We start from the raw sequence: 24,958 nt of genomic DNA, 5'->3' as shown, positions 1-24,958 counted from the left end.
AGGTCAACCTTGAGGGGTTGTAGCTTAATAGTTTGTGGTATCAATGTCATGGAACTACAAACTACACTTCCCGAAAGTTGGTTTGGTATCTCCTCTGTGATTGGTCGGTCTGACCAACGCCCCTTGCCCCTTCCCTCCTAGCCACAGCTCCTTTCCTAAGCACTGTTGTAGAGCTAACATCATTGGATTGGTAGAATAAGCAACATGCTAAATGTATCATGCATTATACATGTGTCACTCATCTATATGTTGAAATCATTTTGAAACTTAGTGTCTATATTGCACTGGCTGTGTGTGTGTGTGTGTGTGTGTGTGTGTGTGTGTGTGTGTGTGTGTGTGTGTGTGTAGGCTTACAGTATAAAACAAGGGAAACACTCAAACTGATCAGTATTTATTGGAGGGTTAAACATCTATCAACCATTACAATCATAATTGTACATAAAGTACTGACACCCAGCAGCAGTTACTGGGGACAACTGAGATCATTCTGTTCAGTGGAAAACAATCAAGCTCTGTGTTGTGGGTTGAAAAGTCCTCACTCAATACCCCGTCTAAAGAACATACTTCATTTTCAAGGTTTGTTATTGCTTTTTACAGCACCAGGGATCGTGTTGTATGACCCTACCTTTTGAGTCCTCATTGTTTTTCCATCTAGGCACAATTCTATATAGATTGCATTGATGTATAACCCAGTTGTGCACATTGCATAATTTAACCCAATCTATTCTAGAAATAGGACTCTAGAGGTTTTCCTGCAGCCAGTCCATGTATCCTCTGATCATTCTTTTCCCCACATCGAAGTAAAACGGCGAGTGCGCAAAACTTAAGGCGCCGTGGAAACCGTCGTCATAGTGATGGCTGGAAACAGCGACGCCCGCGTCTTGTAGCCTCCTGGTGTACATCAACCCATCGTCTCTGAGCACATCGTACTCACACGTTAGGATGTAAGCTCGCGGCGTTCTACCCAGAACCCCCTGCTCCGCCAGCAGCGGCGCCGCTCGGACATCCAGCAACCCCGGGAGAAGATCACCCTCCTGCCCTGTGACCTCCCATGACCCCGTCTCCATGCCAACAGGCTTGTAATGCTTAATGTGTTTGGCCGGCAGAAGGGTGGTCCAGTTGAGATGGGAGCGGACGGAGGGAGGGATGGAGGGATGATGGAGTAAGGAGGGGGACAAGAGGATGGGATGGAGAGAGGTATCAACCCCCAGGTAGAGCAGCCAGAACCTACAGAGAAAGAGAGAGAAGAGTTACTAACACAGGTGTGTGTGTGACTGTGTGCGCCTGTGTGTGTGAACATGTACGTGTGTGTACCTGGCCATCATAAAGCGGTGTAGCATGGGTATGTTGTGGTTCTGTTGGTGGGATGGAGTGTTGAGGTCTAGACCCTGGAGGACTGGGTAGATTAACGCCTGAACACTGAACTTCACACTCACACTGTCATCTACCGAGATCTGTAAAGAGAGGGAGAGTGTGTTAGTGTCTCTGTAGACACGTGTGTGTGTGTGTGTTTGTGTGTACCTGCTGTGCGACCGCTGCAGCGAGATTTCCTCCAGCGCTGTCGCCTGACACAGCCACGCGCTGTGGATCCACAGACAACTTTCCCAGAATGCCCGGCTCCAAGAAGTGCTTGGCCGCAGCCAGACAGTCCTCATACTGCACAGGGAAATGCACTTCTGGAGCCAGACGGTACCTACACACACACACACACACACACACACACACACACACACACACACACACACACACACACACACACACACACACACACACACACACACACACTTATGGTAAAATTGACAAAAAACACTTTTTAATCCTTGTAACAGTTCTGTCCAAACCTTAACTTGTTACTATAGCGTTATAAGAACCCAAGACTTTCATGTTGAGTGTGTGTGTGTGTGTGTGTGTGTGTGTGTGTGTGTAGAACTGAAGCTAATATAGTGTGAAAAGAGGAGAAACACTTACTCAACAGACACAACCACTGCATTCAGCTCATCAGACATCTGCCTACACAAGACATCATAGCTCCCCATCTCTGAGAGGAAGACAGGGAGAGGGGGAAGAGAGAGGTGGGGGAGTAGAGAAGGAGAGAGAGATGGGGGAGTAGAGGAGAGAAAGAGAGAGAGATGGGTGGAGTAGAGAAGGAGAGAAAGAGAGAGATGTGGGGAGTAAAGAAGGAAAGAGGGCGAGATGGGGGAGTAGAGAAGGAGAGAAAGAGAGCGATGGGGGAGTAGAGAAGGAGAGAAAGAGAGATGGGGGAGTGGAGAAGGAGAGAAAGAGAGAAAGAGAGGAAGACAGTGAGAAACCAAAGGTTGTTACATTAGGGTTACATCATGAACTAGATGTGTTTATGCTGGTAAACACACACACACACACACACACACACACACACACACACACACACACACACACACACTCACACTCACACACACACTCACACACACACACACACACACACACACACACACACACACACACACACACACACACACACACACACACACACTTACTGGTGGTCCCCAGGGCCCATCCTCCTCCATGGTAGAACATCACAGCCCTCCTCAGACCCCCCTCTCCTCCCCCTGCGGCGGGGGGCTCGTACACGCGCACCGGGACTCTGTCAAAGTCCACGTCACTCACCCTCACCCTGCCTCCCTGTCCTCCCGCCATCTCCCCCGGGGACCCCAGCCCCAATGTGGGCCCCCGAATCATTGTGATGTGGTGACTGAGACCCAGATACTGGCACAGGTCACCCTGGAGGAGGGGGAGGGAGAGAGAAGGACAGAGAGATAGGGGGAGAAATGGAGAGGGAGAGAGACATTTGAATGAGGTCAGAGAGCTGGAGTATCCCTGGTAGTTTGGCAATGACCACCATAGGAGTTTGCAAGTCAGCACAGATCTTTGACCAGGATAGGGCTCCCCAAGGCCCCTATTAGCAATCTGTCTCTGTCTGTCCTTTCACCTACTAGCCTAAAGCCTGGGGTCTAGGCAATGTGAATGTTGCTCTCTTCTCCACTGACACTAGTTACAACATGGCTAAAGGTGCTCTGTTCACCCCAGTGTGTATGTGCGTGTTTGTTTATGTGTCTTTACCCCAGGCACTACTTACACCATGACTGTGTGAAATCTAGGTGAAGGGCCACACACACACACACTAGAAATGAGTTTGTGCTGTATTTAGCTAGTTCAAATTAATTATCCACATCTGATTTCACGCAAGGGCTGGAGAAAGCACAGTAAAGCATTGTTTTACGTCTATAACCAAATCAGTTCACATGTTCTACTTGTTCAGACTAACTAGCTAGCTTTACAACGCATCACATGTTAGCTGCATCATAAACTATCTAGCTAGTATAGCCTCCAATTCAGTGTCTCCAACCAATAGGCCTAAACCTGCTGCCCCTGACTCCGATACTGTCACACCCTGATCTGTTTCACCTGTCTTTGTGATTGGCTCCACCCCCCTCCAGGTGTCGCCCATCTTCCCCTGTGTATTTATACCTGTGTTCTCTGTTTATCTGTTGCCAGTTCGTCTTGTTTGTCAAGTCAACCAGTGGTTATGTGTCAGCGCCTGCTTGTCCCCAGTCTCCGCTTCCTGGTTTTTGACCCTTACTCGCCTGACCACTCTGCCTGCCGTCCTGTACCTTTGATCCACCTGACCTCTGCCTTCCTGCCTGCCTTGCATCTGGGTCATACCTTGATTCCTGATAGATACATAGGTCGAGTAATAGAGAAAGCATTGCATTGCCTACTAACGTTACTCGTTACCATAAAGAACTGTCAAGCTAATGTAAAGTATGATTAGGTTTATAGCTATTCTTCTTGTTTCTTACCACTTGCAGCATAGCACGGAAAAAGGCGTCCAGCAGCATCAGTTTCAAAGGCTCCTCGATGGCAGCAGGTAACGGTGTATAGATGTAATAAGGAACACCCACCGTTAATATCAATGTTACGACAACAGAAGACAACTTCATCTTTGTAACACCAGTATTACTAGCTATCTCCCCAACATGAACACGTAAATCACAGGGAACATAGTGCAGTCAGTGTGACAACACTGCCAAAGTCCAATGTGGTGTAACGTTTAGTTAGCTTTTATATTAAAGATTCGGAATTTTGCTCGTTAATACCTGTAAAGCGGAACATGCAATAATTATAGAAATGACATATTCTGAATACGCTGACGATAGTTAACAAGTTACACGCCTTGTTTTTGCACATCGGTGTCGTATTTTCTTTTTGGAGTCGAAATGTAAAACATTGCTCTCCTCTGCTCAGCGGTAACGTCTTAAAACTGCAACGCCTACTTTTGCATGTTAATAAAACATGTCAATAGTTTCTTAACCACATGACATCGCTATCAAATCCACGGCAATTTGCAGAGCTTTTTTACTTTATCAATTCATTTTTATTCACTTTACAGAGAAATACTTCCAAAAAAACGTAAATACTTCCACCCAATAGGACTAGATGAATACAACCAACTTTGGTTCAGGGACCTCGCCCGTCCAATCTATGGCAATGACTTTTGTATTTCTTATTTTTTTTACTTTGGCTGTTTTCAATGAATACATTTTCATGTATGAAAACAAGTATTTTTTAACTTCAATAGCTTCCACCCCATATCACTTGAAACAACCTTTATTGGTTCAAGGACCTCATCAATACAATATAAAGCAATTACTTCTGTAGTTTTTGACTTGGGCTATTTTCTATAAATGTAATATCACAAAATGTAAAATAATAAAGACTTGCTTAAAACTTAAACAACTTCCACCCCTAAGGAGTTTCATAAATAAAACCACCTGTTATTTATTCAGGGACCTTGTCTGTACAATCTACAGCAAATACTTAAATATTTTCTGACTATGGCTATTTTCTATGATATTGAATGGACTTTCAATTAACACTTCCTTCAAACTTCAATAGCTTTCACCCCATATGACTTTCATGAATACTACCAACTGTCACTGTACTTTTGGGTGTCAGGATAAATGTATGGCGTAAAAGGTTATTTTCTTTAGGAATGTAGTGAAGTAAAAGTAGGCAAAAATATGTTTAGTAAAGTATAGATACCGAAAAGAAACTAGTACTTTAAAGTATTTTTTACTTATACATGTGTCACTCATATGTTGAAATAATTTTTTAACTCTGTGTCTGTATTGCACTGGCTGTGCGTTTGTGTAACACTGTAGGCTTACAGTATAAAACAAGGGAAACACTCAAACTGATCAGTATTTATTGGAGGGTTAAACATCTATCAACCATTACAATCATAATTGTACATAAAGTACTGACACCCAGCAGCAGTTACTGGGGACAACTGAGATCATTCTGTTCAGTGGAAAACAATCAAGCTCTGTGTTGTGGGTTGAAAAGTCCTCACTCAATACCCCGTCTAAAGAACATACTTCATTTTCAAGGTTTGTTATTGCTTTTTACAGCACCAGGGATCGTGTTGTATGACCCTACCTTTTGAGTCCTCATTGTTTTTCCATCTAGGCACAATTCTATATAGATTGCATTGATGTATAACCCAGTTGTGCACATTGCATAATTTAACCCAATCTATTCTAGAAATAGGACTCTTATGGAGTCATCAGATTACTACGTTCTAACACTGCACATTGATTGGCTTAGATGGAAGTTTATTTTAGTGTATTAGTGTGACAGACATAAGACTGCACGTTTAAAATGCAGCATATGTATTGTTCAGGTGAGCAGAGCTGGGAGAGGAGGACGTGTGTGTGGGTTTAACTGGACCAAATGTATTGTGACACACACACACACACACACACACACACACCAGAGTGCAAACAGCTACAATCAGGGAACGGTGTATGTGTTATATTCTTACATTCTAACACAGTTTAAAACACCAGTCCAACCCAGTTTGATCCAGTTTAACCCAGTAATAGAGACATTCTAACCCAGGTCAACAATCAGGTTGAACCCAGTTTAAAAGCCTTAAAAACATCTGCTTGTCTAACCTGGACAATGGTCTGAAATTCTGACTGCAAGATGGCTTTGGGTTTGCAGCTGCATAGACACACACACACACACACACACACACTAGAGGTTTTCCTGCAGCCAGTCCATGTATCCTCTGATCATTCTTTTCCCCACATCGAAGTAAAACGGCGAGTGCACTAAACTTAAGGCGCCGTGGAAACCGTCGTCATAGTGCTGGCTGGAAACAGCGACACCCGCGTCTTGTAGCCTCCTGGTGTACATCAACCCATCGTCTCTGAGCACATCGTACTCACACGTTAGGATGTAAGCTCGGGCGTTCTACCCAGAACCCCCTGCTCCGCCAGCAGCGGCGCCGCTCGGACATCCAGCAACCCCGGGAGAAGATCACCCTCCTGCCCTGTGACCTCCTGTGACCCCGTCTCCATGCCAACAGGCTTGTAATGCTGAATGTGTTTGGCCGGCAGAAGGGTGGTCCAGTTGAGATGGGAGCGGACGGAGGGAGGGATGGAGGGATGATGGAGTAAGGAGGGGGACAAGAGGATGGGATGGAGAGAGGTATCAACCCCCAGGTAGAGCAGCCAGAACCTACAGAGAAAGAGAGAGAAGAGTTACTAACACAGGTGTGTGTGTGACTGTGTGCGCCTGTGTGTGTGAACATGTACGTGTGTGTACCTGGCCATCATAAAGCGGTGTAGCATGGGTATGTTGTGGTTCTGTTGGTGGGATGGAGTGTTGAGGTCTAGACCCTGGAGGACTGGGTAGATTAACGCCTGAACACTGAACTTCACACTCACACTGTAATCTACCGAGATCTGTAAAGAGAGGGAGAGTGTGTTAGTGTCCCTGTAGACACGTGTGTGTGTGTGTGTGTGTGTGTGTGTGTGTGTGTGTGTGTGTGTGTGTGTGTGTGTGTACCTGCTGTGCGACGGCTGCAGCGAGATTTCCTCCAGCGCTGTCGCCTGACACAGCCACGCGCTGTGGATCCACAGACAACTTTCCCAGAATTCCCGGCTCCAAGAAGTGCTTGGCCGCAGCCAGACAGTCCTCATACTGCACAGGGAAATGCACTTCTGGAGCCAGACGGTACCTACACACACACACACTTATGGTAAAATTTACAAAAAACACTTTTTAATCCTTGTAACAGTTCTGTCCAAACCTTAACTTGTTACTATAGCGTTATAAGAACCCAAGACTTTCATGTTGTGTGTGTGTGTGTGTGTGTGTGTGTGTGTGTGTGTGTGTGTGTGTGTGTGTGTGTGTGTGTGTGTGTAGAACTGAAGCTAATATAGTGTGAAAAGAGGAGAAATACTTACTCAACAGATACAACCACTGCATTCAGCTCATCAGACATCTGCCTACACAAGACATCATAGCTCCCCATCTCTGAGAGGAAGACAGGGAGAGGGGGAAGAGAGAGGTGGGAGAGTAGAGAAGGAGAGAGAGATGGGGGAGTAGAGGAGAGAAAGAGAGAGAGAGATGGGTGGAGTAGAGAAGGAGAGAGAGATGGGGGAGTAGAGAAGGAGAGAAAGAGAAAAGAAGACAGTGAGAAACCAAAGGTTGTTACATTAGGGTTACATCATGAACTAGATGTGTTTATGCTGGTAAACACACACACACACACACACACACACTTACTGGTGGTCCCCAGGGCCCATCCTCCTCCATGGTTGAACATCACAGCCCTCCTCAGACCCCCCTCTCCTCCCCCTGCGGCGGGGGGCTCGTACACGCGCACTCACCCTCACCCTGCCTCCCTGACCTCCCGCCATCTCCCCCGGGGACCCCAGACCCAATGTGGGCCCCCGAATCATTGTGATGTGGTGACTGAGACCCAGATACTGGCACAGGTCACCCTGGAGGAGGGGGAGGGAGAGAGAAGGACAGAGAGATAGGGGGAGAGATGGAGAGGGACATTTGAATGAGGTCAGAGAGCTGGAGTATCCCTGGTAGTTTAGTATGCTAACCCTGTTCTAGGAGCTAGGGCTTTGACTTGAGAGTGAGTGTTTGTTCTGTCCTACCAACTCCATGCTCAATGTCACACCCTTGGCAATGACCACCATAGAAGTTTGCAAGTCAGCACAGATCTTCTCTTTTAATTCTCTTTGGAGTATTGGTGTCGAATGTTGTACACGTGTTTCCCCAACTTCTCTTTCAACCCTTTGGAGAAGTCCTCCAGTAGAGTATGCAGTGTGCCACAAACCTTTGCTTATACTGTCAAATGTACAAGGAACTTCTCCAGGTTTCCCTCTTTGTTTTTCCACTCAAACCACCATGTCTGCTCACCAGCATCAAAGTCAGTTTGAGCTCTTTGGCTTGGCAAAGGGAGAACTCTGTGTACATACAGTCTTTCTTCAGGTTCTCACAGCACAAAGACTCAATAAGGTTTGATTGTTGTTGCAGCTGATCACTTTGTGATGCTGTAGTTTGTCCTCCATGAACTGGAGGTTGGCGTGGGTTTTGCCGAGGCATGTGTCATCTCTGGACTGTTGGCTTGACAATCCAAAAAATACGTCTTTTAAAGAATTCATAGTAGGACTTTTTAATCTCAGAATATTCCCTCTTAAAATCCTGATAAAGGTTCTGAATTGTGCCATTCAAGAAGCGCTTCTGTTGTTGCTCTGCTGCTGTCATCACGTTCATAGAATCTAGTGATTTTCTCTTCTGTGGCTGTGCTAATTCTGTTACACTGATTTTTCCTGAAGTATTGCAGACTAGTTGGCCTGTTTTCATTTGCCCTCATTGCTTTTGCTGAAAATCCAAATTCTCTGCTTGCAGCTTTTACCAGGCCATACTTTCTCAGGATGTTGCCTCTGAGCATTTCTGAAGCCACTTGTTTGTCCTTGGCACTGGGCATTTTTTGACACTTTTGCTTCAACTCTGCAATGATGGCAATTTGAAACAATAAAATCCTTCTCAAGTTCTTCAGAGTTCCCTTCATTTTCTGTTTTGTCTTTGGGGAATCTTGTCTCTCCATTTTCTTCATCAGTTGATCATACCTTTTTTTTTGTTTCTCAGTTTTCCGTTAAGCTTTATCAAGTTTGACTTCTGTCATGCAAAGATCTCTATGTTTTTGAGCGACCTCTTCCAACCTTTTTCCTTCCAGTATTAGACTTCTAATTCCTGTTGCAGACGATGAGGAAGGGGTATCAGGGTGTGAATCAGGGACAGGTAAGTTAGGGACAGGTATGTTAGCCTCGTGTTCTGGCTGCAAGTCATCTGGTGACTGAGGTGTTGTGTTGCCTGATAGGTAGGTCTCCATCTGGTGACTGAGATGGTGTGTTGCCTGATAGGTAGGTCTCCATCTGGTGACTGAGGTGGTGTGTTGCCTGATAGGTAGGTCTCCATCTGGTGACTGAGGTGGTGTGTTGCCTGATAGGTAGGTCTCCATCTGGTGACTGAGGTGGTGTGTTGCCTGATAGGTAGGTCTCCATCTGGTGACTGAGATGGTGTGTTGCCTGATAGGTAAGTCTCCATCTGGTGACTGAGATGGTGTGTTGCCTGATAGGTAGGTCTCCATCTGGTGACTGAGGTGGTGTGTTGCCTGATAGGTAAGTCTCCATCTGGTGACTGAGATGGTGTGTTGCCTGATAGGTAGGTCTCCATCTGGTGACTGAGGTGGTGTGTTGCCTGATAGGTAGGTCTCCATCTGGTGACTGAGGTGGTGTGTTACCTGATAGGTAGGTCTCCATCTGGTGACTGAGGTGGTGTGTTGCCTGATAGGTAGGTCTCCATCTGGTGACTGAGATGGTGTGTTGCCTGATAGGTAGGTCTCCATCTGGTGACTGAGGTGGTGTGTTGCCTGATAGGTAGGTCTCCATCTGGTGACTGAGATGGTGTGTTGCCTGATAGGTAGGTCTCCATTGCAACTGTTCTCTTTAAAGTCTGTCTTCTATTATGTTGCCATCTCTTGCTTCTTTGTTCTCGCTTTGTAAGCTCAGAGATAGAAATCTACAATGTAGAAAATAGTAAAAATAAAGAAAACCCCTTGAATGAGTAGGTGTGTTCAAACTTTTGACTGGTACTGTAATCCTGGCAAAGTCCTAATCATAAAGCTAAGAATACTGCACTCCAAGGTCCCTTAACTACCCCAGTGTGTGGTAGCCTACAGCAAATGGAAGTATGGGAAACTATGTTTTTTGGTCGGGACGGCAGTTAACTAGTATGACCAGTAGGTGACGCTATTGGTCTCAGAATTAAAAGTTGGTGTGGTCTGTACTGGCACTGTTAGGTTTAGGACAGCAGGGGTCGTCAGTGGCCAGAAGAACATTCAGCCACTGAATCACAAGACAGCTACAGCTTGGGCTTTTCCTGACCATAAGTCCTGAGTCCTGACCAACTTAAAAAAAGCCTCTATCTCCAGGCCATCAGACTGTTGAAAAGCCATTACTAGCCGGTACTCTGGCCTGCACCGTAGACACTGTCACTAGCCGGCTACCTGCCCGGTACTCTGCCCTGCACCGTAGACACTGTCACTAGCCGGCTACCTGCCCGGTACTCTGCCCTGCACCGTAGACACTGTCACTAGCCGGCTACCTGCCCGGTACTCTGCCCTGCACCGTAGACACTGTCACTAGCCGGCTACCTGCCCGGTACTCTGGCCTGCACCGTAGACACTGTCACTAGCCGGCTACCTGCCCGGTACTCTGCCCTGCACCGTAGACACTGTCACTAGCCGGCTACCTGCCCGGTACTCTGCCCTGCACCTTGAGACTAATGCCCCATGTGTATAGATAGAGTCATTGAACGCTGTCCCCCTCATATTCTGTTAATATACTGTTGTTTACTCACTGTGAATGTATCTACTGTAATATACCTAGCCTAATATACCTCCTACGGAACATACCATTGTCTTTCCAAATGATATACTGTCTATACACACCACATATTTATATTCTGGATTCTGACACATGCTCACTGTAATATATCTACTCTGGATTGTTGATTGGACCCATTCTGTCATTTTCTTGATTTCTTGTATCCATTTATGTATTATTTGTGTATTTATATTGTATTGTGAGATATTCTACTGCCCTGTTGGAGCTAGAAACATAAGCATTTCACTGCACCTGCTATAACACCTGCAAATCTGTGTATGTGACCAATAAACTTTGATTTGATTCGATCAGAACTATACCCTCCCTAATTGTATTTTAATGGTCTCTCTCTCTCTCTCTTTTCCCACGCTGTATCTCGTCCCTTGGAGACCCTCCTGGAAACGTAAACAAACAGCAGAATAGAATTTTAGATCTGAACTCTCCCCCTCCTTTTCCAAAACACAACTGTGTGTGTGCGTGTGTGTGTAGACCAGCAACACTAGACCGTGTCAGATTATGGACGATGGGTGTGTTTTCTTTCTCTCCCAGAAGTGTGAACTTGCTCACTCCCCCTTGTGTGTGTTTATGTATGTGTCTCTTGCTCAACCACTGGAAACTACCTTCTCAGTATTCTGTGTGTGTGTGTGTGTGTGTGTGTGTGTGTGTGTGTGTGTGTGTGTGTGTGTGTGTGTGTGTGTGTGTGTGTGTGTGTGTGTGTGTGTGTGTGTGTGTGTGTGTGTGTGTGTGTGTGTGTGTGTGTGTGTTTCTTGTTCCCAGCTTCCCTCTCTTCTGTGGCGGACCAAAGTGTTGAGTTGTGAGCCAGAGGCTGACTGAAATGGAAATGCATTTATTCCTGCTAGATTACTGTAACCACCACCTCAGGGTGTGTGTGTGACAGAGAGAAATGGAAAAATGTGTAACTTACTCATATTAACTTATTTACTATAACTCCTGTCAGTCAGAGGCAATAAGTCTGCCCCCAATGCCTCACACCCACCCTCCCACCCACCCACAACCACCCACACACCCACCCAATACCAAGAGACGATAGTACAAGAACAAGAGAGGAAGGAGGGAATGAAAGAGGGGGAGGAGGGGAAAATGGGGAGAGGGAAGAAAGTGGATTAGCTAAATTTGTCTAGGGGAGAAAATTAGTGTGTCTCGAGTCTCGACGGCCATCTGGAAGACATGGGTGACAATCACCATCCACACACACACACACACACACACACACACACACACACACACACACACACACACACACACACACACACACACACTGATTACTACAGTATAACTCTGTAATGATCTTGTAATAATGTGCTTGGGGCAGAAAGAGAAAGCCACGCTCATCCACACACCTGTTTGCAAATCTGAGTCAACATTCAAACATTGAAAAGAAATCTACTCAAACTCCCAAACAGTGTAGTGATAATGTAAGGCTTCCATTATATTTCTTCCACATTTACAGACTTTCAAACATGAAAGGGTTAGGGCCAGAGGGAAGGGGTAGGGAGGAAATAGGGCAGGCTACTAGGATAATAGGATAGAAATCAGGCTGGGAGAGAGAGGTTTGGGTTAGTCGTCAACGGTCAGAGGTCAGAGAGCTGCTCTCTGTGAGTCAGAATCTTAGCCCTGAACTTTCAGACACAAAGAGGGCTGTCTTCTACTGTTCTATTGGTGCTCACACAAACACACACACACACACACACATCTTCTTCTGTCTGTTTTGACTTCTCACTTCTTCTCACCATAGCCAACGCCCAATTTTTCTCCCATGAGCCTCTTTGCTCATTGATGTGATCCTGATGTTCTGCCCCCCCCCCCCCCCCCAATAGCTGCGGGAAGTATTTTGTATTTTGGGGGTGGGGGTGCTGCGATTTATTTAAAAGCATTTTTGCCCATACTGAATCGGTCTGCTAATGCTAATAAAGGAATAGTAAAGTTCCAGTGCACTACTTTTGTGGATTAAAAAAACATTACCATCATTTGTAATTTCAGTCTGATAATTATCTGTACAAAACAGTTAATCTGATAATGCTTGATATACAGTACCAGTCAAAAGTTTGGACACACCTACTCATTCAATGGTTTTTCTTTATTTTTACTATTTTCTACATTGTAGAATAATAGCGAAGACATCAAAACTATGAAATAACACATATGGAATCATGTAGTAACCAAAAAAGTGTTAAACAAATCAAAGCATATTTTATATTTGAGATTCTTCAAAGTTGCCAACCTTTGCCTTGATAACAGATTTGCACACTCTTGGCATTCTCTCAACCAGTATTACCTGGAATGCTTTTCCAACAGTCTTGAAGGAGTTCCCACATATGCTGAGCACTTGTTGGATGCTTTTCCTTCACTCTGAGGTCCAACTCATCCCAAACCATCTCAATTGGGTTGAGGTCGGGTGATTGTGGAGGCCAGGTCATCTGATGCAGCACTCCGTCACTCTCATTCTTGGTCAAATAGCCCTTACACAGCCTGGAGGTGGTCATTGTCCTGTTGAAAAACAAATGGTAGTCTCACTAAGCGCAAACCTGATGGGATGGCGCATCGCTGCAGAATGCTGTGGTAGCCATGCTAGTTAAGTGTGACTTGAATTCTAAATAAATCACTGACAGCATCACCAGCAAAGCACCTCCACACCATCACACCTCCTCCTCCATGATTCACAGTGAGAACCACACATGCAGAGCTCATCTGTTCACCTACTATGCATCTCACAAAGACACGGTGGTTGGAACCAAAAATCTCAAATTTGGACTCATCTGACCAAAGGACAGATTTCCACCGGTCTAATGTCCATTGCTCGTGTTTCTTGGCCCAAGCAAGTCTCTTCTTCTTAATGGTGTCCTTTAGTAGTGTTTTTTTTGCAGCATTTTGACCATGAAGGCCTGATTCACGCAGTCTCCTATGAACAGTTGATGTTGAGAAGTGTCTGTTACTTGAACTCTGTGAAGCATTTATTTGGGCAGCAATTTCTGAGGCTGGTAACTCTAATGAACTTATCCTCTGCAGCAGAGGTAACTTGGGTCTTCCTTTCCTGTGGAGGTCCTCATGAGAGCCAGTTTCATCATAGCGCTTGATGGTTTCTACGACTGCGCTTGAAGAAACTTTCAAAGTTCTTGAAATTTTCCGGATTGATGGATGATGGACTGTCATTTCTCTTTGCTTATTTGAGCTGTTCTTGCCATAATATGGATTTGGTATTTTACCAAATAGAGTTATCTTCTGTATACCAACTTTACCTTGTCATAAAACAACTGATTGTCTCAAAACGTATTAAGAAGTTAAAAGTTAATTTGTGGAATTTCTTTCCAAGGCACACTTGTTAATTTAAATTTATTCCAGGTGACTACCTCATGAAGCTGGTTGAGAGAATGGCAAGAGCGTGCAAAGCTGTTGTCAAGGCAAAGGATGGCTACTTTGAAGAATCTCAAATATTAAATATATTATGATTTGTTTAACACTTTTTGGGTTACTACATGTTTCCATATGTGTTATTTCATAGTTTTGATATCTTCACTATTGTTCTACAATGTAGAAAATTGTGAAAAAATGAAGAAAACACCTGGAATGAGTAGGTGTGTCCAAACTTTTGACTGGAACTGTATGTTTCTTGAAATATACAAAAAATATAAACCCAACAAGCAACAATTTCAGCGATTTTACTGAGTTACAGTTCATATAAAGAAATCAGTCAATTTAAATAAATGAATTAGGCCCTAATCTATGGATTTCACATTAGTGGGCAGGCGTACTTCCATGGGTGGGCCTGGGAGGGCATAGGCCCACCCACTTGGGAGACAGTCCCAGCCAATCAAAATGTGTTTTTCCCCACAAAAGGGCTTTATTACAGACAGAAATGGTCTCAGACGATCCCGCAGGTGAAGAAGCCGGATGTGGAGGTCCTGGGCTGGCCTGGTTACATGTGGTCTGCTGTGGTGAGGCCGGTTGGACGTACTGTCAAATTCTCTAAAATGACGTGTGAGGCGGCTTATCGTAGAGAAATTAACATTAAAATCTCTGGCAATAGCTCTGGTGGACATTCCTGCAGTAAGCATGCCAATTGCATGCACCCTCAAAACTTGACACATCTGTGGCATTGTGTTGTCTGACAAAACTGCACATCTTTGTGTTGCCTTTTATTGTGCCCAGCTTATTGATATGCCACAGGTGGATGGATTATCTTGGCAAAGGAGAAATACTCACTAACAGGGATGTAAACAAATTTGAGCGAAATAAGCTTTTTGTGGGTATGGAACATTTCTGGGATCTTTTATTTCAGCTCATGAAACATGGGACCAACACTTTACATGTTGCGTTTACATTTCTGTTCAGTATACTTTGCAAATGTGAAAACTGATATGGTCTAGCTATTAATTCCTTTTCAGTAGACGCTGTTATCCAGAGCAATTTACAGTAGGGAGTGCGTACATTTTCATACTGGTCCCCCATGGGAATCAAACCCATAGCTCTAGCATTGCAAGCACTACCAACTGAGCCACATCATACCATCACAATCCACTTGACATCTCAATGTACTCAGTTACTGTATTCTGCATTGTTTTTCTTCATGGCTTTCCTTTGGGGCGGCAGGTAGCCTTGCTGTTAGAGCACTGGGCCAGGTAGGCCAGTTGAGAACAAGTTCTCATTTACAACTGCGACCTGGCCAAGATAAAGCAAAGCAGTGCGACAAAAACAACAACACAGAGTTACACATGGGATAAACAAACATACAGTCAATAACACAATAGAAAAATCTGTATACAGTGTGTGCAAAGGAAGTAAGGAGGTAGGGCAATAAATAGGCCAATAGTGGCGAAGTAATTACAATTTAACAATTTACACTGGAGTGATATATGTGCAGATGAGGATGTGCAAATAGAAATACTGGTGTGCAAAAGAGCAGAAAAACTAAAACAAATATGGGGATGAGGTAGGTAGTTGGTTGGATGGGCTATTTACAGATGGGTTGTGTACAGCTGCAGTGATCAGTAAGCTGCTCTGACAACTGGTGCTTAAAGTTAGTGAGGGAGATATAAGTCTCCAACTTCAGTAATTTTTGCAATTCCTTCCAGTCATTGGCAGCAGAGAACTGGAAGGAAAGGCGGCCAAATGAGGTGTTGGCTTTGGGGATGACCAGTAAAATATACCTGCTGGAGCGCGTGCTACGGGTGGGTGTTGCTATGGTGACGAGTGAGTTGAGATAAGGCGGAGCTTTACCTAGCAAAGACTTATAGATGACCTGGAGCCAGTGGGTTTGGCAACGAATATGTAGCGAGGACCAGCCAACGAGAGCATACAGGTCGCAGTGGTGGGTAGTATATTGGGATTTAGTGACAAAACGGATGGCACTGTGATAGACTGCATCCAATTTGCCGAGTAGAGTGTTGGAGGCTATTTTGTAAATGACATCGCCGAAGTCAGGGATCGGTAGGATAGTCAGTTTTACGAGGGTATGTTTGGCAGCATGATTGAAGATTGCTTTGTTGCAAAACTGAAAGGTTGCTGGATCGAATCCCTGAGCTGACAAGGTAAAAATCTGTCGTTCTGCCCCTGAACAAGGCAGTTAACAAACTGTTCCCCGGTAGGCTGTCATTGCAAATAAGAATTTGTTCTTAACTGACTTGCCTAGTTAAATGTAAAACAAAATGCTGATGGAAAGTCTACATGTACAAACCTAGATGAACAGCCTATGTACAATACAGTAAAGTACATTTACATTATGTGCTTTGTAAGGATGGTACATTTTTACTGCACAAAAAGTGGTTGTTTACCATGTTATTTGATTAAGAAAAATATTTAATTTGATGTGGATGTTTTGTGTCTTTGCCCATAACTTTGCACCTTTTGATGTAAATGTTTGTTCTTTCTGGATTCCATTAGACTAACAATCGCAGAGAAAGGGACAGGGCAACAACTCTTACAATTCCAACTATTTAAACCTGCAAGATGCAGAGATGCTGAAATTTTTGTTTTGCCCAAGTTACAGATGTCTATATTGGTCCGCTAATACTATTTAAAGGCCCAGTGCACTACTTTTGTAAAAAAATAAAATAATAATAATAATAATATATATATATAAAGTATATATATTTTTATTAATATTTTATTGAAATTCAGATTTTTCAAAGGCTCAGCACCCCTACTACCCATGGCTATGCACCCCCCCTGTCACGTCTGTCGGAAGGATTAGACCAAAGCGCAGCGTGTTGAGTGCTCATCTTCTTTTATTAACGTATAAAGTGAACACTTAAACAAAAATAACAAAACGACAATCGACAGTTCCGTAAGGTTCACAGACTGTACAGGAAACAACCACCCACAACCCACAGGAAAAAATAGGCTGCCTAAGTATGGCTTCCAATCAGAGACAACGAAAGACACCTGCCTCTGATTGGAAACTATACTCGGCCACACATAGAAAATGAACATAGAAAATGAAAACTAGAACAGATCCCCATGAAACAAACTAACCCCAAAACACACCAAAAACAACACCCCCTGCCACGACCTGACCATTCTACAATGACAAATGACCCCTTTTACTGGTCAGGACGTGACACCCCCCTCCCCTCTCTCCCTGTACCCCTGCTGTTAAGTGCCCCACAAACCAAAACCCACAGGTAGGCTGTTAAATCTAGTTTCAAACCCTCTCTTTCTCTCCCTCTCCCTCACGCTCATTCTCCTCCCCTCCCCCCCAGCTGTTGTCTGGTGAGAGGCAGCTGTTGTTGGGGCTAAGGAAGCAGACATATCCTCAGCTCAATTCAACTCAACTTTATTGATATAAATGTTCAGGTACAAAAATGTTACCTTAAGTTAGTCAATAATGATAAGCAGTGAACTAATGTAACTAAATCACAAATGAATTAACAAACTAATTCATTAACTGACCAAAACACAGAGAGGACTGACATAAAGGGGCAAGAGAGTAAAAAGGGGAGGGAGAGAGACAGACAGAAAGACAGACAGACAGACAGACAGACAGACAGACAGACAGATAGATTTCAGGACAGCTTTTTTCCATCTACGTAACATTGCAAAAATCAGAAACTTTCTGTCCAAAAATGACGCAGAAAAATTAATCCATGCTTTTGTTACTTCTAGGCTGGACTACTGCAATGCTCTACTTTCCGGCTACCCGGATAAAGCACTAAACAAACTTCAGTTAGTGCTAAATACGGCTGCTAGAATCCTGACTACAACAAAAAAAAATTATCATATTACTCCAGTGCTAGCCTCCCTACACTGGCTTCCTGTTAAGTCAAGGGCTGATTTCATGGTTTTACTGCTAACCTACAAAGCATTACATGGGCTTGCTCCTACCTATCTTTCCGATTTGGTCCTGCCGTACATACCTACACGTACGCTACGGTCACAAGACGCAGGCCTCCTAATTGTCCCTAGAATTTCTAAGCAAACGGCTGGAGGTAGGGCTTTCTCCTATAGAGCTCCATTTTTATGGAATGGTCTGCCTACCAATGTGAGAGACGCAGACTCAGTCTCAACCTTTAAGTCTTTACTGAAGACTTATCTCTTCAGTAGGTCCTATGATTAAGTATAGTCTGGCCCAGGAGTGTGAAGGTGAACGGAAAGGCTGGAGCAACGAACCGCCCTTGCTGTCTCTGCCTTGCCGGTTCCCCTCTTTCCACTGGGATTCTCTGCCTCTAACCCTTTTACAGGGGCTGAGTCACTGGCTTACTGGTGTTCTTCCATGCCGTCCATGGGAGGGGTGCGTCACTTGAGTGGGTTGAGTCACTGACGTGGTCTTCCTGTCTGGGTTGGTGCCCCCCCTTGGGTTGTGCCATGGCGGAGATCGTTGTGGGCTATACTCTTGTCTTAGGACGGTAAGTTGGTGGTTGGAGACATCCCTCTAGTGGTGTGGGGGCTGTGCTTTGGCAAAGTGGGTGGGGTTATATCCTGCCTGTTTGGCCCTGTCCGGGGGTATCATCGGATGGGGCCACAGTGTCTTCTGATCCCTCCTGTCTCAGCCTCCAGTATTTATGCTGCAGTAGTTTATGTGTCGGGGGGCTAGGGTCAGTCTGTTACATCTGGAGTATTTCTCTTGTCTTATCCGGTGTCCTGTGTGAATTTAAATATGCTCTCTCTAATTCTCTCTTTCTCTCTTTCTGTCTTTCTCTCGGAGGACCTGAGCCCTAGGACCATGCCTCAGGACTACCTGGTATGATGACTCCTTGCTGTCCCCAGTCCACCTGGCCGTGCTGCTGCTCCAGTTTCAACTGTTCTGCCTTCGGCTATGGAACCCTGACCTGTTCACCGGACGTGCTTGTTGCACCCTCGACAACTACTATGATTATTATTATTTGACCATGCTGGTCATTTATGAACATTTTAACATCTTGACCATGTTCTGTTATAATATCCACCCTGCACAGCCAGAAGAGGACTGGCCACCCCTCATAGCCTGGTTCCTCTCTAGGTTTCTTCCTAGGTTTTTGGCCTTTCTAGGGAGTTTTTCCTAGGGAGTTTTTCCTAGCCACCGTGCTTCTTTCACATGCATTGCTTGCTGTTTGGGGTTTTAGACTGGGTTTATGTACAGCACTTTGAGATTTCAGCTGATATACGAAGGGCTATATAAATACATTTGATTTGATTTGATAGATAGATAGATAGATAGATAGATAGATAGATAGATAGATAGATAGATAGATAGATAGATAGATAGATAGATAGATAGATAGATGATGATAGATAGATAGATAGATAGATAGATAGATAGATAGATAGATAGATAGATAGATAGATAGATAGATAGATAGATAGATAGATAGATAGATAGATAGATAGATGATAGATAGATAGATAGATAGATAGATAGATAGATAGATAGATAGATAGATAGATAGATAGATAGATAGATAGATAGATAGATAGATAGATAGATAGATAGATAGATAGAGTTGAAGTCAGAAGTTTACGTACACTTAGGTTGGAGTCATTAAAACTCGTTTTTCAACCACTCCACACATTTCTTGTTAACAAACTATAGTTTTGGAAGTCGGTTAGGACATCTACTTTGTGCATGACACAAGTCATTTTTCCAACAATTGTTTACAGACAGATTACTTCACTTATAATTCACTGTATCACAATTCCAGTGGGTCAGAAGTTTACATACACTAAGTTGACTGTGCCTTTAAACAGCATGTAAAATTCCAGAAAATGATGGCATGGCTTTAGAAGCTTCTGATAGGCTAATTGACATAATTTGAGTCAATTGGAGGTGTACCTGTGGATGTATTTCAAGGCCTACCTTCAAACTCTGTGCCTCTTTGCTTGACATCATGGGAAAATCAAAAGAAATCAGCCAAGACTTGTAGACCTCCACAAGTCTGGTTGATCCTTGGGAGCAATCATCAGTCAGGATGTTAAAGCTCGGTCGCAAATGGGTCTTCCAAATGGACAATGACCCCAAGCATACTTCCAAAGTTGTGGCAAAATGGCTTAAGTACAACAAAGTCAAGGTATTGGAGTGGCCATCACAAAGCCCTGACCTCAATCCTATAGAACATTTGTGGGCAGAACTGAAAAAGTGTGTGTGAGCAAGGAGGCCTGCAAACCTGACTCAGTTACACCAGGTCTGTCAGGAGGAATGGGCCAAAATTCAACCAACTTATTGTGGGAAGCTTGTGGAAGGCTACCCGAAACGTTTGACCCAAGTTAAACAATTTAAAGGCAATGTTACCAAATACTAATTGAGTGAATGTAAACTTCTGACCAACTGAGAATGTGATGAAAGAAATAAAAGCTGAAATAAATCATTCTCTCTACTATTATTCTGACATTTCACATTCTTAAAATAAAGTGGTGATCCTAACTGACCTAAGACAGGGAATTTTTACTAGGATAAAATGTCAGGAATTGTGAAAAACTGAGTTTAAATGTATTTGGCTAAGGTGTCTGTAAACTTTTGACTTCAACTGTAGCTAGATAGATAGATAGATAGATAGATAGATAGATAGATAGATAGATAGATAGATAGATAGATAGATAGATAGATAGGGGGAGGGAGGGAGGGAGGGAGGGAGGGGGGAGGGAGGGAGGGAGGGAGGGAGGGAGGGAGGGAGGGAGGGGCGTGAGAAAGAGGATGGAGAGAGAGATGTGTGTGTGACCTGGATGTCCTTGCCCATCTGCATTTTTGTGTGAGTGATGCTGTATTTCTGGCATCTGTTGCTTTCAGCAGGAGCTTAGACACACACACACACACACACACACACACACACACACACACACACACACACACACACACACACACACACACACACACACACACACACACACACACACACACACACACACACACACACACACACACACTAGGGGTCGTGGGTAAAGGGGGGAGGACAGGAAGGCAGTGAATGTACTGTATAACGCTGACAGATCAGTCAGTCAACTGTACCGTGTGTGTTATGTTTTGGAAGACGACCAGGGACCCTTGTTGTGCAGAGCGTTCCTGGATTGAGACCAGGTCAAGACAGGGAAGGGACGGGGGATCTACTCTCTTATATACGCTAGTTATTACCGCGGGGAGCTAACACAAGTCATCAGGTGTCAGGTTATCGCGCAGCCATCGCTCACTGAACCACCTCTGTTACTTGTGTTGAAATGTCCTCTAGTCTTCTGAAGTCAGACTGGCTTCTCCAATTGAGCCTCAATGTTTATTTTTACTGCAGCGTGGAAAGACCATGTTACTGTCCATACACACACACACGCATTAACATCACACACACCCTGTGTGTCATGTGATGCGCCTTGTGACCACTGGTGTGGTTATAGGAGCCACATTCCAGTAGGGATTTGGAGAAAGATCTAAGGTGTGTGTGTGTATGTGTGTGTATTAGATGTGTGCGTGTGTATCAGAGATGTGTGTTGAGATATAGTTGTTGGCTTATATACAATATAACTTTGAGGTCCCTGGTTTCTATAGTAACAGAGGTGTATACCTCACTGGTCCCCATAGCAACAGACATTGTGAGCCTGTCAGGTGTTAAAAGTGTTGACTTCAGGTGGATAATAGGATTGAAATATAGGTTTGAGATGACAAGGAGGTTTAAATAGAAAGAGGATGATGCTGTATGATAGCTTATGTTTAGCCCCACCCACACACAGTTCAATAATACAATAACACAACACAAACAACACACTGCCTATAAGTAAACATTTACACACACACACACACACACACAAAAAACACATTTAGGCTGGCCTACTGCGACAAGAATATAGCCTGCCCTAATCTCTGAGTTTTGACTCAGTGGTAGTCACTGACAGCTCAATCTGTATATTAAATGCTTTAATGTGTGTGTGTGTGCGTGCGTGTCACTCCATACAAATTCCCGCCACCGTTTGCTCACGGGAACCCCCCGCACGCTGCTCATTCTCTCCAGGAGCTGTCACCCTCTCTCCCCCTCACTGACACACAATACCACACACACACACACACACACACACACACACCGAGCAGCTCGAGCCCCATTGGAGACGCTGCAGACGCTCAGCTCGCTCCACCGACAACACCAAGTCACGTTCTGTTCTTCTCTGGCGGAACCGGAGAGCAAAAGACATTTAGGATTCTATCTGTCGCGTGTGATATGTGGAGCTGAGCGACCGGTCGTGACGGAGGACGCGAGGGGAAATATAAAAAAAAGAGCGAAAGGGAGAAAAGAAAAGGTAGGATACTTGTGCGTTATATCTGATTTGCGATCTTTTCGGTACGAGCGGAGTTTTTCTGATCGCAATGTGTGAGAACAGCGAGAGGCTATTCAAATGTGTGTTTGTGTGTGTTTTGCAAGTTTTTGATTGATAGTTGAGTCGAGTCGCAGTGTTGGTTGTAGGCTAGGCTACTTCCATTGGCTATAAAGGCTACTCATGAAAAGCCTGTGGAGTTGGTGTGTGGGTGTGAGTGGACTCTGATAGTGCTGGATCATTGGTTTGCGTTGGGATGGGCGGGGGATAACCTCTACTAAACTAAAACGTTTTGAAACGGATTTCTACCTGAACTTGTCCAATAATGACACACATGTTCGTTTCTATTCTAATCTTCATGGCAGTAGACTATATATCGTACTCTACTGAACGTAGCAAAGTGCGCATTTATTGACCCTGAATATACAGGCAAAAGTTAAATATCTTAGCTGTTGCTTGTGTTTTGCCATGTTAGACTATTTTGTAACACAGTTGGTAGGACACCTAGCCACCTACATAAGGATTGCATAACACCTTGATAACCATACATAAGCACTGCATTATAATTGAATAACGATGTTTGTTGACATGGACACTGCTTATGAATATGTTATGGGTTATACATGTGTTATGTATTTGTAGGTAGCCTTCAAATAATGTGTGACAGACAGAGAATAGCCCTTCCATCTTTCCCTAGAGGCCCTTTCTCAACACAGACCTGGGGGTTTTCATCCTGCGCTCCTAATCAGGGATTCAGACCTTGGACACCAGGTGAGTGGACTCCCAAGTGTCCGCCCTGAGATTGGAAGGTTGGGGGTTCGATTCCCTGTCGAGTCATGCCAAAGACTCTAAAAATGGCTCTTTGCCTCTTTGCTTGGCAGTCAGCATGAACCAAGGAGATGGATTGGGGGTTGAACTAGTCTCTCGTGGCCAGCCTTCCTAAACCCTGTCTAGTTAGAAGCCTGTGTGTGAGGTTTAGGGGTAGACAAGCGATAAAGTGGCGTCCAGTCCAGGGGGTGTAGATCAAGCTGCCTACAGAATAGGAGATAGTCTCCTGCTGTTCCGGCTCGGACAAGGCTTCCTACTTAGACAGAATGTACCAGATAGAAATGTAATGAATAGATCTGGCATCATGCCTTATGTAATGGAGGTGCTGCTCTGTCACCCTGTGATATATCCTGTTAGTTCCTGGGGGGCGGAGTCAGTCACAGGGTCTCCCCTCTGGAATTCTCCCAGAATACACCTTGAACACACACACACTCCCATAATGCTAATTTTGTGCTATCTAGATTTTGCTGTATAGTTCGGTGAATGGACGTGTGTGTGTGTGTGTGTGTGTGTGTGTGTGTGTGTGTGTGTGTGTGTGTGTGTGTGTGTGTGTGAAGCAGAGATCTGGTAAAGCCGTAACTCGACCCTGGCTGGACAGACTGACGCTTGGACAGCCACAGAGACCACTATGGCTAGGCTGTGGTGTGTGTGCAACTCAAACACACACACACACCACACACGCACACGCACACACGCACACGCACACGCACACACACACACACACACACACACACACACACACACACACACACACACACACACACACGTCAGGCAGACCACAGAGGCAGGGGAGGAGACTGGGGATGTATTGCTGTTGGGGAATGGCTATTCAGATCATCTGAAATAAAATCCTGTTATATACCAATACTCTAAGAGTTAACATTTGATGTAACATTCAGACTATATTGTCACCCTTATCCTGCTATGGCCTGGTGTATTAGAGAGTGTGTTCTGTTGGTGAGAGTGTGTTCTGTTGGTGAGAGAGTGTGTTCTGTTGGTGAGAGAGTGTGTTCTGTTGGTGAGAGAGTGTTCTGTTGGTGAGAGAGTGTTCTGTTGGTGAGAGAGTGGGTTATGTTGGTGAGAGAGTGTGTTCTGTTGGTGAGAGAGTGTGTTCTGTTGGTGAGAGAGTGTTCTGTTGGTGAGAGAGTGTGTTCTGTTGGTGAGAGAGTGTGTTCTGTTGGTGAGAGAGTGTGTTCTGTTGGTGAGAGAGTGTTCTGTTGGTGAGAGAGTGTGTTCTGTTGGTGAGAGAGTGTGTTCTGTTGGTGAGAGAGTGTGTGTGTTTTGGAAATGTACTTGTTAGGATCCAGATTTCTCACAGTCCTTTATATACGTGCGTCTTTTCATAGACAGTTGTTGCTGTGGGCAGTGTGTGTCTATGTGTGTCTATGTGTGTCTATGTGTGTCTATGTGTGTCTATGTGTGTCTATGTGTGTCTATGTGTATCTATGTGTATCTATGTGTGTCTATGTGTGTCTATGTGTGTCTATGTGTATCTGTGTGTGTCTGTGTGTGTCTGTGTGTGTCTGTGTGTGTATGTGTGTGTATGTGTGTCTGTGTGTGTCTGTGTGTGTCTGTGTGTGTCTATGTGTCTATGTGTGTCTATGTGTGTCTATGTGTGT

The 24,958-nt window shown here is 44.5% G+C and overlaps 2 protein-coding genes and 1 pseudogene across 4 annotated transcripts in view; 1 reads left to right on the top strand and 2 right to left on the bottom strand.

Moving 5' to 3' along the window:
- Positions 1 to 378: 378 nt before the first annotated feature.
- LOC106574469 (neutral cholesterol ester hydrolase 1) lies at positions 379 to 4,249 on the bottom strand. Its single transcript, XM_045697729.2, has 6 exons — positions 3,837 to 4,249; positions 2,514 to 2,757; positions 1,969 to 2,038; positions 1,522 to 1,693; positions 1,315 to 1,454; positions 379 to 1,227 (listed from the first exon to the last, which is right to left on the bottom strand). The coding sequence occupies exons 1-6, from the start codon at positions 3,975 to 3,977 to the stop codon at positions 741 to 743; spliced, it is 1,254 nt and encodes a 417-aa protein (XP_045553685.1). The 5' UTR covers positions 3,978 to 4,249; the 3' UTR covers positions 379 to 740.
- Positions 4,250 to 5,228: 979 nt separating this feature from the next.
- LOC106574582 (neutral cholesterol ester hydrolase 1-like) lies at positions 5,229 to 7,714 on the bottom strand (annotated as a pseudogene). The gene is made up of 5 exons (XR_014380808.1): positions 7,615 to 7,714; positions 7,293 to 7,362; positions 6,892 to 7,063; positions 6,649 to 6,788; positions 5,229 to 6,561 (listed from the first exon to the last, which is right to left on the bottom strand). The product of XR_014380808.1 is annotated as a neutral cholesterol ester hydrolase 1-like (transcript).
- Positions 7,715 to 22,233: 14,519 nt separating this feature from the next.
- ppp2r3a (protein phosphatase 2, regulatory subunit B'', alpha) overlaps positions 22,234 to 24,958 on the top strand; it is a 55,460-nt gene continuing 52,735 nt past the window's right edge. For both annotated transcript variants that reach the window (XM_045697727.2, XM_045697726.2), the window contains exon 1: positions 22,234 to 22,496. The gene's annotated coding sequence lies outside the window, so the exon portion shown is untranslated. The remainder of the gene's footprint in view (positions 22,497 to 24,958) is intronic.

This window comes from Salmo salar, chromosome 16 (genome assembly GCF_965601325.2).
Source record: "Salmo salar chromosome 16, fSalSal1, whole genome shotgun sequence".
Classification (NCBI taxonomy): Eukaryota; Metazoa; Chordata; class Actinopteri; order Salmoniformes; family Salmonidae; genus Salmo; species Salmo salar.
This window is presented reverse-complemented; position numbering and strand designations above follow the sequence as displayed.